This window comes from Rhinolophus sinicus, linkage group LG12, assembly GCF_036562045.2.
Source record: "Rhinolophus sinicus isolate RSC01 linkage group LG12, ASM3656204v1, whole genome shotgun sequence".
NCBI classification, from domain to species: Eukaryota; Metazoa; Chordata; class Mammalia; order Chiroptera; family Rhinolophidae; genus Rhinolophus; species Rhinolophus sinicus.
The window spans coordinates 32,753,967-32,770,217 of NC_133761.1; the positions used below are offsets into that span (position 1 = coordinate 32,753,967).

At 38.1% G+C, this 16,251-nt stretch overlaps 1 protein-coding gene across 1 annotated transcript in view; it reads left to right on the forward strand.

The window, feature by feature from the left end:
- Nucleotides 1-16,251, forward strand: part of NIPAL2 (NIPA like domain containing 2) — a 74,049-nt gene that overhangs the window by 53,129 nt on the left and 4,669 nt on the right. The window contains exons 5-7 of the mRNA XM_074316349.1: nucleotides 157-278; nucleotides 8,463-8,559; nucleotides 14,693-14,828. Of these exons, the coding sequence (XP_074172450.1) occupies nucleotides 157-278; nucleotides 8,463-8,559; nucleotides 14,693-14,828 (355 nt within the window). The remainder of the gene's footprint in view (nucleotides 1-156; nucleotides 279-8,462; nucleotides 8,560-14,692; nucleotides 14,829-16,251) is intronic.

Here is a 16,251-nt window from a genome sequence, read left to right on the forward strand (position 1 = left end):
TAATGCTATCTATGGATGGTTTGATGAATCGGATTTTATTAGGGAGGAATGTCGCACTTTTACAAGTAATGCTCAGTCTGTAGGAAATGTTTGCATCTACAAAAAGACTTAAATGTCCCTCTTCAAATCGATTTGTCTTTTCAATTTTATTTAAAGGTATGACATTGGCATTTGCAGGAACATATTTATTGGTGAACTTTGCTCCAAATATAACTCAGGCTATCTCCGCAAGAACAATACAGTATTACTTTGTTGGTTGGCAGTTCCTGATCTATGTGGTAAGAATTCTAAAAATTATACTATCGCAGAAACTGTGTTATCTAGACCACTGGTACATGCACATGTTGGAGAACTAATATCTTTTCTTCTCATCATTAATAGCTCATTAAAATGTAAATACATTTGACCAATACCAAAGTATTTGAAAAACTAAATCAGCAATAGAAGCACCTAGTTTCTCAGGTAGCCTAGCCTTGCGGGTGACCCATCACTAGAACAATTTCCACAACATTTAATCTGGCTAATTTTAGATCAACATGTTTTAGGACAAATTAAAAAAAAAAAAAAAAAAAAAAATCTCTCTTCCCAGGTCAAAAGGAAATACCTAAAAACATATTTTACTTCATTGTATTTTATTCAAGATATTCTCTTCAAAAAAGTACTTACTGAGACTAACGCAACAGATTTTCTATGGAGAAGCAGACAGCTGTAGGACATAATGAGAGAAGTGTGAAAGAAAGAACGGGATGGGCTGATACAGAAATTTGAAGCCACTATTTGAAGCATTGGCTATGTCCAGTGGATATAAAGAAAGAACATGATTGAAATGGTTGGTATGTAACTTGTTACAGAAGTCAGATGGAGACTAAGAATATTCTAGGAGGGCAGGTAGTAAGAAGAAACTTGGGATAGTCTAGATGAGCATTTAGCCAAGGATAGGATTGGTAAAATAGTTGTGAATTCAGTTAAAAGAATCAAAGCACACAGAGCCATATATTTTTAGGATTAGATGTGGCCTCAAAAAGCTATCTGCTCTAGTCCTTTGCCATTAAAACAGGTAAAATAGTATTATCTTACTTTATACACCTGTTTTATTTTTTTCTCCCCCCTTCTTCCGCCTCACCCCCCCCACACCACCACCCACACACACACACTCGACTCTGGTTCAAGCCGTTGTTTCTCAGTCTAGTTGTATAGGACACAGATCCCTGGCCCATGCTGGTATTATGAGCCTTGCACTCCCCCTGGCTGAGGCAATCGGTCGCCAGTTGTCAGTCGGCCGCTCACAGCAGCTCATGGCAGCTCTCGCCAACTGCTGGCTGCTCACGCTGGCCGCTGGCCACTCATGCTGGCCAACGGCCACTCATGGCAGCACACGGTAGCCCGCGGCAGCTCACTGCAGCCCAGCTCCAGGGAGAGCCATTGTTCACAATCTTAGCTGTAGAGGGCGGAGCTCACTGGCTCATGTGGGAATTGAACTGGCGACCTCAGCATTAAAAGCATGGCACTCAAACCACCTGAGCCCCCAGGCCGGCCCTACACCTAGTATTTAAATGTGTAACACTGGCATTTGCAGGAACATAGTTACTGGTGAACATAGCTCCAAGTGTAACTCAGGATATTGCAGTAGGAACTGCACGGTATTATATCTGGCAGTTCCTAGTCTATGTGACAAGAATTCTATCTATCCTATCATCTCTGATATATAATTCTGACCACTGGAACACAAACGCTTACAGGTCTTTTCTCTTTGTATCTCCCACTATACTCCTTTCTCTTACTCAAAAAGATACTTAGATTTCTCTGAGAAATCTTTAATAAACTATCCTATTTCCCTTCCACTCACCACCAAAAATTGTATCCCCTGTACTTTCTCAGCTCCTATTCACTCCTTATTCATTATAATCCAACAGATCCAAACTCACAAATTGCCAAATGGAATTGCTTTTTTTTTCTGGTCCTGATTCTTCTTGAACCTTATGTAGCATTTACTTGTGGCCCACCATCTTCTCCTTGAACTACTCTCTTCTCTGGCTCCCTCAGTTTGTTTTCTTTGTTTCTCCTCTTTCTCGCTGACTCTTCTATACCAGGCTCTTGGTGGTCACCTCCTTCTCTTCTGCCAACCACTCTTACCTATTAACGCTAAGTATTCATCCAGGTTTTCCAGGGTGATCTCAGTGCCCACCCCACCATCATCCTTTAGAAAGACTTCCAAATCCAGAACTGCATTTTCTTCCCATTCCTCTTCTGAGCTGTAGATCTCTGTTTTCATCTGTCCGCTTATTACTTACTCATCCCTGCCTGGGTATTCCCTGGGTACCTCTCGAAAAACTGAACTCAATATGTTCTCCCGTAAACTCCCTACTCTCTTATATCGGAAGGCTCCCCTTACCCCTGACCTCCATCAACCTTTAGGACTGGGCTTTCCAATTCTGATTAGCCTTCCTCAGGTCTGTCATATTTTGTGTCACCTGCCTGCATCTTTGTGTCTTCCTACTTGTCCAACATTTTTAACTATCGCAGCTGTTATCAATCAAATCTAAGAACTAGAAGGACTTGTGGAGAATTTCATGATAGTCTAAACTTGAAGTCCTACCAACACATTGTTATTCTTTGCCTACAGGCAAAACAAATTCTTCATCCAGTAAGAAAAGCATCACATAGTTTATGACCAGAAAATTAATAGCCTAAGTTGAATCCTTTGGAGATTAAAGATGCATCAGGACTTATTTTTTGAGGATAAACAGCATTGTTTGATGATGATGTATTTATATTATTTTAACACTAGAGAAAACATTTTAAAAGAATAAAACTACTTTTGATTAAATCTTATATTTCCACCAAAAGAACTCTGAAATTAATTGCATTTTGCCATTTTCAAAGGTCAATTCTTAAATTCATTCGTTCATTTATTCATTCAATGTATTAGTCATCCTGGATAGAGAGAGGAATTCCAGTAAGCAGGAATTTTACAGTCCTGGGGGACACCCATATTCCTATAAAATAATGAAAGTGTATTTGAAAATAAATGTCACAAAAAAATGTAAATAATTCCAGATATTTATAAGATGACATAAAATAAACCTTTAATAACGTCACATTTGAATAACACCGTTGGCATTAGACTCTAAAGGGAATAGATCTATATTATCTTAGTTTGGAATTCAATGTGTTATATGTTGCATCTCTAAAGACTCTAGAAGTTACCAATTATATACTAAGATCTTCAGCTGAAGTTTGGTTTAAATCTGTTAAACATCTAAGTAATTAATATTTAATCCTTCGATGTGGCAGATTCTGTACTTTTTGCAAACCATGACTGCAAAGATCATAATTATAGTAATTAAATCTATTCTTTGAAGTATCATTCATCTAACTGTTTCTGTGAGTATAAAAGCAGTACCTAAATTGCCTTTCAGGACTGATTAATAAAATGAACAAAAATATTTTAAAGTCTGAATAATTTTTACATTTCTCGAAAGGGGATTTTAAAACTGTATTACAGTCTGGCTAATAGCATCTCTTCATCTCCTGTGTTTACCTGTACCAGGTGGATGTCTGTTTTACCTTTAAGGCTTACATGAAGTGGAAGCCTCAGACACAGGCCCAGGAGCCTGTCCTCTGAGCAGGTACTCTTGGGCAGGAAGAGGATTTGAGAAGCCTGGTGTCTACTGGCCAATAAAGAAGTGTCTTTTGCTCACACACTAAAACAGCCTGTCTTAACCTGTATTCATAGAGGGATGGTCCCACCTAGTGCTTGCCCAAAAGCAAGCAAACAAAGCCAGTGGGTTTGCAAGGTCAAACTAGTTTGGAGAGATGCTGTGTAACATGACCCACACTGGCAAATTCATCATCTCTTTTAGCATGTTAAAAACTAGAAGGACTTTAGCAAAGAGACAGGCTTAATTTTGTTAATTCTGCAAGCCCCAGGCTTATGTGACCATGGGGCCCTTTTCTGGAAGGACCTTTTGTTGATTAACACCTATTAACTGCAGAACCGCATGAGGAAATGAAGCCCTAAGCTTCAATCACTTTATGTTCTTTGGCAGGCTTGAATGTGGCCATTTTGCCCACCCAGATTTTCCAACATCACAAAATAATCTGCGTGGTGCTCATTTTCTCTCTGCCAGACAAAAAATTAAATCAGCAGAAGCAAGGGCTGAGCCTGTCGTTTGGTGTAATTCTATACCCCAAAGCCGATTACTCAGTCAGCCTTTCTGGCAAAGCTGCTTCAAGACCCACCACCAGGTGTGAAAAACCTGAAGGGAGAAACCTGTGTTTTTATAAGACCTCAATAGCTATTGCATGAAGTTCATTTGCTTTGTTGTCTGAATGCAAATAGTCCTGGCAGGCCTGCCCTGCGGCACGCTTCTGCAGCAGCCGCAGCCAACACTCACTGAGCAGGCTGAGCCTGTGCCTAGCTCTGACTCTTTTCTGTCCTTTACCTGCACAACAGCCCTATACATTGGTATATAGGGAAACTGAGGTAGGAAGGTGCAATAACTTGTCCAAGGTCACTTAAATACTAAGCAGCAGAGCCAGAATTCAACAACAGGCAGTCCCCCTCGGGGGTACACAGTCCAGTTCTTTCATGACACACCTCTCTATGCAGAATTAATAAAAGCTGACCACCAAGAATCAGATCTTTGTCCAGACTTGACCTTAGAGAGAGCCTTTGCAGAGATCATTTCTTGTGGACAAGGAAGCCATATCAAAGGCTATACTTTCAAGAAAGAACTTGAAGAGAGAAGATGAGGTGAATATTGGGTTCAGACTTTAATACTGAAAGTGACGTATCTATGGTGAAATTTTGTGTATCTCTTTTGTCACATCATTCCATGGACTGCTGGTGCTCCTTTTACCACTGAAAACAGGGTGAGAGTGCCTTTAAATCTAATTATATTAGAGAACCAAACCAGAAAACCTAGAATCAATTCAGAAAACTCATACTGAAAACTCTGGTCATCTCTGGTACCAAAACCTAAATTATTGTTTTATTTCTTCCATACCAAATTGTCACAAACTTAGTGGCTTAAAACAACACAAACATACTAACTTTCAGTTTTGAAGGTCAGAAGTCCAATACCTAAAATGAAGATATTAGCAGGGCTGTATTCCTTCCTCGTGTCTCTAGGGGAGACTGTCTCCTTGCCTTCTCCAGCTTCTAGAAGCCACCAGCATTCCTCAACTCAGGTCTATCTCACATTACATTTCTCTGTGGCCATGGCTGGAAAGTTTCTCAGCTTTGAAAGCTTCATGTGATTACATTGGGCCCACTTGGATAATCCAGGATAATCTCCCCATGTCAAGATCCATAGCCTTAATCACATCTGCAAAGCCCCTTTGCAATGTAAAATAACATAAAAATTCCAGAGATTAAGACATAGACATCTTTGGGAAGCCATTATTCAGCCTACCAGAGCTGCCTCACTTAACCCCTCTGAGCCTTGGTTTTCCCATCTGTAAAATGGGGATCATAATAACACCTACTTCCTAAGGTTGTTGTGAGGACTCAGTGAATTAGTACAAGTAAAGCGCATGGTAAGCACACAATAAGTGCTGTTATTTCTGACCTCTGAGATAGCAATCGGCAAAGCAGCCTCAGCCTGGGTTGCAGCAACCTGCAGAAATCAGCTTCTTTAATATTCATATTTCCACAGAAGGGGGAAAATGTTGCTAGAAAAAAATTAATATTACTTCATGCTGCTTGAATATTTTATTCCTGGGAGCTTCATGACCTCTTGCCACAAGACAGAACCCAGAGCAACTACAGTCATTCTATGAATAATAGGAACTCATGTTTTATTTATCTGAAGCTACAGAGCTGGAATTTACAAAAAAAGTCATACAGGATTTTTAAAACAGATAACTACTCTCATCCTCCCCCCAAAAATTAACAATCAGCATGTTAGTAGATTTAGCTAACATACTCTGTGTGTTAGTGCAGGAAGAGCTTTCTCCTCCCCAGCAGTGCATACTTGCTCTCGAATGCTGCTGTGAGCTGATTGTATCACGTGAGAAGTGGAAGCCGGTGGCTGCGTGGAGACCACTCCAAGAGGGATATTTCTGTTCCCAATGATGAATTGTACAGAGGTTGGGACACCCAGTGTTCTGATGGCCACTTTTGGGAAGGCAGAGAGATAGCAGTTTAATAGCTTTTGTAGCACACCTTGATTAAATTGAAGAATTGGCAAGTAAGTTTCATAAGGAAAAGTTAAAATAATTGGTTTAATTTACCAGGAAAAGAAAAGACTAAGGGATGAGTTAATCTTCCATATTAGATAAAAAGGTTTTCAAATGAGGAAGATAAGGTCCTGCTGCTTTCTGTTCCCATAGAGGATTAAAGGAAAAAACAAATAACAAACAAAACCTTGGAAAGAGTAGAGATTTATGTTGACTTAGAAAGGGTTCCACAAGTGAAATGCAGTCCTGAAAGTAGTAAAGTCTCTAACTCGAGTAATTTTTAAGAAAAAAACTAGTGGTGGTATTTTTACTTGTCTGCTGTCAGAAAAGTAAGCATTCGTATTTATGATTTCCATCCATGGATACTGTCTCTTTTCAAAAGAGACAGCATTGGTTCAGGTTATCTTAAGAACCTTAAAAAAGAAAAAAGTTGAAACAAAAATAAAATCGAGAACTCAAAATTACACTAGTGTTTTCTCAAGGGTAGAAAAATTTTAGCCATTCAGTCAATATTTATTGAATATTCAGTTTATTAGACATTAGGCCTGTTTTGGGGGAAGTTACTCATAATAAAATTCTGGTGTAATTTACCCATTAATTCCATAAATACTTATTGAGTGACCGACTATGTGCCAGGCACTGGAGACAGAGTGGCGAACACAAACCATAAGGTCCCTGTTTTCATAGAGCTGATGTGTTAGTGGAAGAGACAGACAAGAAACACATAAATACATGAACAGAAAGTATGACAGATGATGATAAAGTGCTCTACAGTAGCCAGCTGCTGTCACAGGTGTGCGAGGATGAGTGGGTGTCTCTGTTAGATCAGAGTGGTCCCAGAAGACCTCTCAGAGGAGGTAATGTTTAAGCTGAGAGCTGAGTAAGTAGGAGCCATTGTGCACCGAATAGGGAAGAACTCCCAGGCGCACAAACAGTCAGTGCAAAGGCCCAAATGCAGGAGCAATCTGAAAACTGCAAAGACCTGGGTTAGGGGTGGGGAGGCCATTGTGGCTGGCGCAGGTTAGACCATCCAGGAGCGAGCTGCACAAGATGAGGTCAGAGAAGCCGGCTGGGGCTTTGCGATGCAGGACGGAGTTTGCATCTTATTCTTAATATGGTAGGAAACCATATGAGGTTTAAGAATGACTGGCTCTAATTTATATTTTTACTACATGTATCATCCTGGATGAATCTCATAAACATAATGCACAGTGAAAAAAAGCAAGTGAAAGCAATATGCTTCCACTCGTATAAAGTCCAAAAATATATGCACAAATAAAAAGGGGGTTGTTTGAGGGATACATAGAAATGTGATGAACTATAAAGAAAATGAATGATAAACACAAAATTCAGTACCGTGGTTCCTGGGAAGGTCGAAGGAAAGGAGGGAGAGGGGCACACAACAGACTGCAAATTTACTGGTTGATTCTCTTTCTCAGGTTGAGTAGAGAACACGAGTATTTGTCAGATCACTGTAAATACCTTTTATGTATATCATATATTCTCTGTGAATGAAATACTTCATTATCCAAATTGTGTTTTTAAATGACTCGTCTGGCTGCTAAATGCCTGGATTGTAGAGGCAAGAGTAAAATCGGGGACAAATGAAAAGCTATTGCAGTATTCAGAGAGAGTGGCAAGGAGTGAGGAAACGGGAGGAGCGCCGTGATGCCACTTGCTGAGGGGGTGAAGGCCCAGGAAGAACAGATAGGGAAGGTAGGCAATCGAGAGGAAAGTGTTGCCGGTACTCATGTGATACGGCTATTAAACGTGCGTGTAGCCGGGCGCCGTGGCGCGCGCCTGTAGTCCCAGCTACTGAGAGGCTGACGCAGGAGGATGGCTTGAGCCCAGGAGTTCTGGGCTGCAGTGCGCTATGCTGATCCGGTGGCCGCACTAAGTTCAGCATCAATATGGTGACCTCCGGGAGCGGGGGACCACCAGGTTGCCTAAGGAGAGGTGAACTGGCCCAGGTCAGAAATGGAGCAGGTCAAAACATGCGTGTGGAAATGTCTAATAGATAGTGGGATAAGTGAGACTGGAGTTGTAAGGAGGTCAGAACTGGAGATTGGCATATAGGTGATATTAGAGCTCTGGCACTATAAGTCTGAGGCTCCTTATATTCCCAAATATTTATAATTGTCCTTAGGAATTCTAGTCATGTCACTGTCAACTGTCATATGAGAAGAGTTGCAAGATCAAAAAGAGAAGAGCGACATTCTGAATACCGTGTATAGAATAATTTATCCTTTACTCTTTTTCATCTTTATTTTTATTTCTAGATTTTAGAAATATTACTTTTCTGCATTCTCCTATATTTCCATAAAAGAAAAGGAATGAAGCACATTGTGATTTTGCTAACCCTGGTGGCACTTCTAGGTAAGGATATATTTTGTTTTCTAATTCTCTAATCTAGCCATACTGTCATAAAAGAGATTTGAAGGAAAATACTCTAGGATTCTATTCCTTTCTCATTGTTTCTACTTTTCAACTCCTGATCTATAGAAAGAAATTGAGTCTCAATTATGCAAATTATGCTTTGCGTATCTGTTGCTATAGTTGATATATGTTTAATTCTTTTAAAAATATATTTAAGGATTTGTACTTCTTGGTAGCTTTATTTGCTCTCGGACAATTTGAGGATTTTTTTCTTAGTAATTAATTGGAAAATATAAAAGCAAATAAATGAACCCAATATAAACTTCTGTATCAGGAATTACTTATCAAGACCTATCCTGTTTACATTTTTTTTAAAAAACTTTAAAATATGGGTAATATAAAAGATAACTGTAAGCAGTATGGTTTTCTTAAATACAACATTTCTTTGATTCATTGTGTACCTACCCATTTCCTTTGTTTTTCCAGAGGCACATTATAAGATTTGAAAACTGATGCTTAGATAGTAAGCCCACTATATATTTTTAAATCTGTCCTCTCTCTTTCTCTCTCTCTCTCTCTCTCTCTCTCTCTCTCTGTCTCTCTCTCTGTCTCTGTCTCTCTCTGTCTCTCTCTCTCTCACACACACACAAACACACACACACACTCTCACACATTCTCATATATATCAACACAAAAAGACCTCACTAGTCACTTGGGAAATTCCCTTTTTAAAATTTATTTGTAATTCTTCCTTTACTTCTTCTTTGCCTATACGATGACCCCATACATTCATTGTGTGCTGTTTGCTATGACTTTGTAGGTTTACTTATACCACTGTGACAGGCTGCAACCCCACGTTAATGAGGTGCTAGAGCTTTCATTTTTTCATCACCTAGTTCTTGCCTTTGCATTGGAAGATGTGTATTTGTGATAGTGACTTACAGAAACAAATTTACTCTGTAACATATTGCAGTTGATCAAAAGAACAGAAAAAGAATTTTATGTTTGTTTCCTTCCAAATTACCAGATACGGAGAACAAAAACAAACAACTAAGAGAGAAAATGTAAATTACATAGGAAAATATTGAAAATCAAGAAAATTTTAAATAGGAAAATAAGATAGAGAGTTGAGGTCAAATGTATCAGTGATGATTATAAATGTAAATAGGGTAAGATTACCGAATAGAAAAAGAAAGATTCCCAAATAGACTTCATAAAAATTCCCAGCTCAATTTTAAAAAAGATTCTGAAATTGGATTCATCCAGTTTGCTTTGGTTCAGCACTGTAAGAATTAGCAAAATAGCACCCTTTCTGATTGGCCCTTGCTGGTTGTAAAATATTTTGACTTAATAAATTTCATCTAAAACAAGGTAACTCAGATTAAAACTAAGACAAAGCAGAAGGTCATAGTATTACTATCTTAAGTTAAAATCAAAACAGAAGGATTAAATGCAACAAAAGATCCTGGGGTTCCCCTTTCCCCCACCATTAGAGGAAGAAGACACTCAGGAGACTCAAGCAGCAGCTATTTCTAAAAATATGTTAACACAAATATAAGAGTAGGAGACTTCTCTTAGCTCATGGAAGATAAGTAGACAGAAAAATATGTAAGGATAGATACTGAATACTTAAGTTTGAAAAATAATTAAGGATAGAAACTGAATACTTAAGTTTGATCTAGTGGCTGTACTATAGAAACTCTAAATCCTGAAAACAGGGAATACACCTTTTAAATACCTGTGTGATAGTTACAAAAGTTGATCGTATAACTGGCCACAAAGAAATCCTTGATAAATTCCAGGAAGTTGAAATAGTACAGACCACGTTCTCAGATCACAATGAAATAAAAACATAATATAATAACAAAAATAGAAACCAGTAAAACCATACCACTAGAAATGTTAATACTACTCTTAAACTGCAGTTGGACCAAAGTAGAAACCAAGATTTCATTGCAACATACCTTTTTTTAATTATTATGAAAACATTTAATATTAAACCTATAGTTTATATCTAATGCTGTATTCAGATGGAAATTCATTGCTTTAAATGTAAGTACTCAACTCAAGAGCTAAGGGAAAAAACATTGAAATGTTGTCCTTAAACAAAAATCCAGCCAGATATTTCTCCAGCAAATAGGTTCATTTGGGAACAACAAAGAATTGCAATCTGGAACATACAACCATGGTGAGCAACATGCCAGTTTGCTAAAACAAAGGAGAGGAAATGCCTTTATAGAGGGGGAGAGGTACTAGCTGGGAGGCTGTTACAGTGTTCTCCCTTTTGTGTTTTGTAATCCAGGTAGGGTGTGAGAGCGCCCCTTCTACTTCATTTTAAATGAGATTTCTCTTCATGAATCTTTTTATAGAAATAAAACTGAGGCAAGCAGAAAGCAGCAATTAATGAAGATAAAGGCAAAAATATATGAAATAGAAAACAGAAAAGCAATACATTAATAAACCCATGAATCAGTTCTTAAAAAACAATAAAATAGATCCTTCATAAGAAAAAGGGAAAAGTACCCCAAACTAGAAATAATATATATGTAATGAAAATAAATATGAAAACTTGAATGAATCACTTATTTTTTAAACAAAAATGACTATGGAGGAATAGAGGAGTTGTTAAAAAGCTACATCCTTACAAGACCTAGGCCTAGACTTTCTTTTACTTTCTACAATGTCTTTAAAACTTTAAGGAACAGATTATTGTGGTGTTCAAAACTATTAGGGGAACATAAGAAGAAAGCTTTCATTTTTTTAAATCAGTATAAATACAAATCCCAAGTAGCACATATAAAGAATAGTGCAAACAAACAAAACAGAAAAAAACTCATGGATACTGAGAGCAATTTGATGGTTGCCAGATGGGAGGGGTGTTGGGGGATGGGGTGAAAAAGCGGAAGGGATTAAGAAATACAAATTGGTAGTTACAAAATAGTCATGGGGACGTAAAATACAGGGAAAAAGTCAATAACATGGTAATGACTATACCAGGTGGGTACTAGTCAGAGCACTACAACACAGAAAAGGCGGGAGTGTGACTGGTACTCTTTAGTTGGCAGTCTGCCAGTATATTTCAGAACAGTGGCTGTCAACACAGTAATTCCCCTTCAGGTGATTTTCCTAAGAAAATAGGCAGAGTGATATGCAAAGATTTATGTTCAAAGATATCCATCACAGCCTCATTTTTAACACCAAAAAAATAGGTACAATCTACATATCCAAGAATGGGGAATTAGGTAAGTATACATTCATACAAAGAAAGGCATACAGCTGATAAAAGTCATACTTTAGAATACTTAATGGCATAGAAAATACTTAATGGCAATGGAAAATAGGTTCCTATGTAGTATGTACTGTATAATTCACTTGTTACGATATATTCATACTTAGGGATAGAAAAATAACTACAAAAAATTTTCCCAAATGTGAAAAATGATTTGGGCATGAGTGTTGTGGTTACATGTGATATTCATTTTTTCTTTCCAGGCTTTTCTTCATTTTCCAAATTTTCTTAAATGAACATGTATACTTTTATAGTTTAAAAAATTAGCTTAAAGTTTATTCATAATCCCAGTACGTAGATGTAACCACTGATAGTATCTTCATGTAGTTTCTTTTAACTTTTTTTCTGTGTACACATAGTACTTTCTATTTTTATTTTTTATAACAGAATGAGACTGCATTCAAATTTTGTATTTCCTCTTGTCCTCATCAATGCCCTCAAAAAAAACTTTGAAGAATTCAACACCAGTCTAGAAATAACTTGCCGAGTTACAATAAATAATGATTAATTCAGTTGATTGTACATGCTTTGAAAATATAATGATTAACTACAGCAACTGATAGTTGGTTTATCTGTTTAATAAACAATTCTAGTTTTGTTTTTAAGTATAATTTAACATCAGTTGGTGGTTGAATTAGATGTATTTTTTTTTTAATTAGATGACCTTTAAGGGCCTTGCCATCCTGAGGTTCTAAGGCTAATGGAACAATGTGTTCAACTGCTCTCCATTAATGATGCCTTCGGAAACCAGGCTGCTCAGGCTGAGACCGTAACCCCATTGTGCCCTAATCACAAGAAAGTATTTGGGAGGAAATCAAGATCCCTCAAAAGCTAACCTTACATACTTACACCAGCAAGTGACACCCATCTAGGTATTTAAAATCCCTGGATTCGCTAAGGATCAAGTCAAAAGACATTTTAAGATGAAGAGGGCCTGGCTGTAAGGGCCTCTTTGTTCAGATTGAGGACTTGTTTTCAGAATTTATCACCTTGTCTCCTCTGTTAATTATGACTTTTAACAGAAAGAAAATGCCTAATTTGGAACTGTGCCCTAATACACTTCAAGTTAAAGTATATTTTCAGTTTTTGGAAAAGGAGATTACGGAATGCTTTTCCTTGTTGGCCATCACCTGCTGTTTCATATATATTATATATATATATATATATATATATATATGAAGTACCTTTTCAATAAAGTCCAGATATACTCATATTATGACCAGATATCAACAACAATAAAAGTATCATTTCTAATTCACATTTCCTTTGAGTTATCATTATTTTCATTTCATGGTAAAAATTATTTTTTAAATTTTCTGTAGGTTTCAGCTAAGTTTTGGAATTATTGGCAACAGTAATTTCAAGGGACCTAGGACAAAAAAAAAACACACTGTCTTTTTCCTACAGAAACATTGTGTTTCCAGAAAGTGCTTCATTGCTTTCAAGTTGATATAACCTTATCAAATTATTTTTTCTTCATTGATATTTGGAACCTAAGAAAAATTTGTTCTCATAAGGTATAGGTTCCTCTTTAACACAGAAAATAAGTAGACATGTTTATGTAATGTCGCGTCCCATGCGACGAGGGTTGTGGGGCGCAAGGAGGGCGACGCAGGGTTAAGAAAAGACAGTAGCCAATAATAGATTGTAAGCGGGGTCAAAGGACCCCAGTCTCAAGGACTGGATGCCCTGAATGGGCCTACGCATTAGCTTTTATTAGTTAGGTGGGGGAAGTAAAGGAGATAGAGCTTGTCAATCTCAAGATCTGTGAATCCTGTACATCATAATAGGAAATTGATACAAGCCAATCACCCTTGCCTGCAGGCTGCTGAACCGTAAGTCTCAGATGTATGTACTTCCCCAAGGGACAAAACCTTTATGCATATGAATAGATGGAGAGCACATCATTGAATCTCTTTCCTTGCAGGGTGTGGGAAGGAATGCAGCCACAGAGGCAGAGGCTCTCCTTAGCCAGGGGAAGGTGGGGGGCTGTGCCCACCTCTGTGAACCTCGTGGGTTCTTCTGTTGCTCCCCACACAGCTGCACCTGGCTTGAGTTGCCCCCCACATGGGGAATCTTACTCGGCATTGGCTGACCAGCCATCTTTCTGGGGCCAAACAGGGAGACATAAGGTGCAAGCACAAAGGTGAAGCAAAGTCCCTGAAAAGATGTCTCACAGACTCTCCTTTCTTTAGGGGCAGGTATGAGGAGACAGACGGGTAGGCTGCTGTGTGGCAACAATGCAAATCTTAGATTTATAGTTAACTCTGAGAAATACTCAGCTCTGATTCTGTTACCTATTAGCATCTTCATCAAAAAATATTTTTAATGAAACTTCTAGACATTTACTGACAAAGAGTTCATACATAGACTAAGTACAACTCTTAGTAAACTCACAGAGAAGTTCCTTTTCACTTTCCAGTCTTCTCATCTGTTTGGCTTTAAATTGTTTCAGTAGAGCTTAATAGTTATTTTCCCATCATGTCACATGGACAATCTGATTTTTCTTATCTCCTCCCTTCGTTGTTTCTCCTTTCTCATCTACTAGTAATTATAACCTCTGTAGCACCCTTTCATCAGTTAGGGCTGGAAAATAAGCATCTTGCTCTAAAGATAAAATGCGCACAGTCACACAGCAGATCACTAGCTGATAGAAGCAAATCTGAAGTCCAACAGCTTCAGCAACAGGGCTACTGCTTGGCTAGTGTCACAGCCTACCCTACACTTCTCACAACAGTTTTCATTCTTAAAGCATAATTAGGGTATTGACTACCGTGTAAATTTAAGATGTTTGTATTTCTGTCTCAGATATGAATTTTATTTATGTTCTGTTTTCTTTTTCAGCCTCATTGACTGTTATTTCAGTAAAAGCTGTCTCAGGCATGATCACTTTTTCTGTGACGGATAAAATGCAACTAACTTATCCCATCTTCTATATCATGTTTATCATCATGATAGCATCTTGTGTTTTCCAAGTCAAGTAAGTTAGCTCCTATATCCTCATTAATCTTTCAACATTCCTGTGCTTCTCTCAGCATTAGTCTTTATTGGCTTCAGATGATAATTAAAATTAGATGCAACTGATTTCAGGGGGTGAAGGGTCTACAGCTTATCCTCAGCCAACATGCCTTGCTTTATCCTTTGCATCCAATGAGAAGTTTTTGCTAAGCATTGCCTTCACATCTTGTGAGTTCTAAAGTGCAGCCATAATCCAACTAAGTGCACTTTGATACTTTCCTGATGCTCTCCTGCTTGTAATTAATATCGGTTGTACACAGGTTGTCATTAGCAATAAATCAAAGGGGCAGGTCCACATCCAGGATTTCATTCTAAGTATAGGAAATACATGAACCCTTCACCTTCACTTCTTAGCTCATGCTCATTAATTGCCCAGCGATGGACAAAACCAGACGTTTGGCCGGGAGGGAAATCCTTTCCCCAGAACTTTGCATCTTTGGCCAGAATTTGCTTTGTACTCATGGGATTGCGGAATGATTGTTTTATGTTTCTCTTGGGGCTAATAGTGGTGACATGGAACATTTTTAATTTCTGCTCTTCTCTCCCCCTACCTCCATCTGCTCCAATCGCTTTCCCTCCATTTCACATTATGATTATGCCTTTGCCTGCTAGGTTCTCTTGAGTCAACCAGAAAGTTTTCTGTTTACCACAAAATGCTATGCAAAAGCACCGCCCCAGTTTTAGCTAGGAAGTCAGAGCCCAAACTGTGGAAGAGAGTGGTTCCTTCCTTAGGTGGTAGAAGTAAAGTATAAAGATTATGGATTGGATAGAAGCCCTATTACAAGGAGTATGGAGAATTCCTGAAAGAACCCAATATTTTGTCACTATTTCATTTGTCATTTCCTTATGAAACTGAATGTGTTTCTAACACTTGAATCTTGCTATTTTGTTTATCTCTCTTCTTCTGAATTAATCAGTACTGTTAAACTATCTTTTGGAATTTAGTGATTAGCATCATTACCTTTAAACTATGCTTTATGAATTTAAAAGGCAGATAAAACTGAAGGTAATCCGCATTCTTACCACCCTTGTTTCAGTCCCTGCATCTTTCACATTAGAACTATATGAACCCACTAGAACTGTAGAAGTGTGGCTTTCAGCCCTGGCTGCCCATTAAAATTACCCGAGAAGGTTTGTTTACACATATATATCTACATATATGTATACATGCACATACCTACATGCCTGCATATGTATATGCATATGTGTGCATACACACCTGCACACATGTACATACATGCACAGGTGCACCTGGGCTACCCACAAAAGTAATTGTTTTCAGTTGCTCAAGAATAGGGCCTAAGTAAGCATTAGCGTTTTTTAAAAGTGCCCAGGTGATGTCAGTGCAATGCACTGCTTTAGACAAAGTTCTAGTCCACGACCGG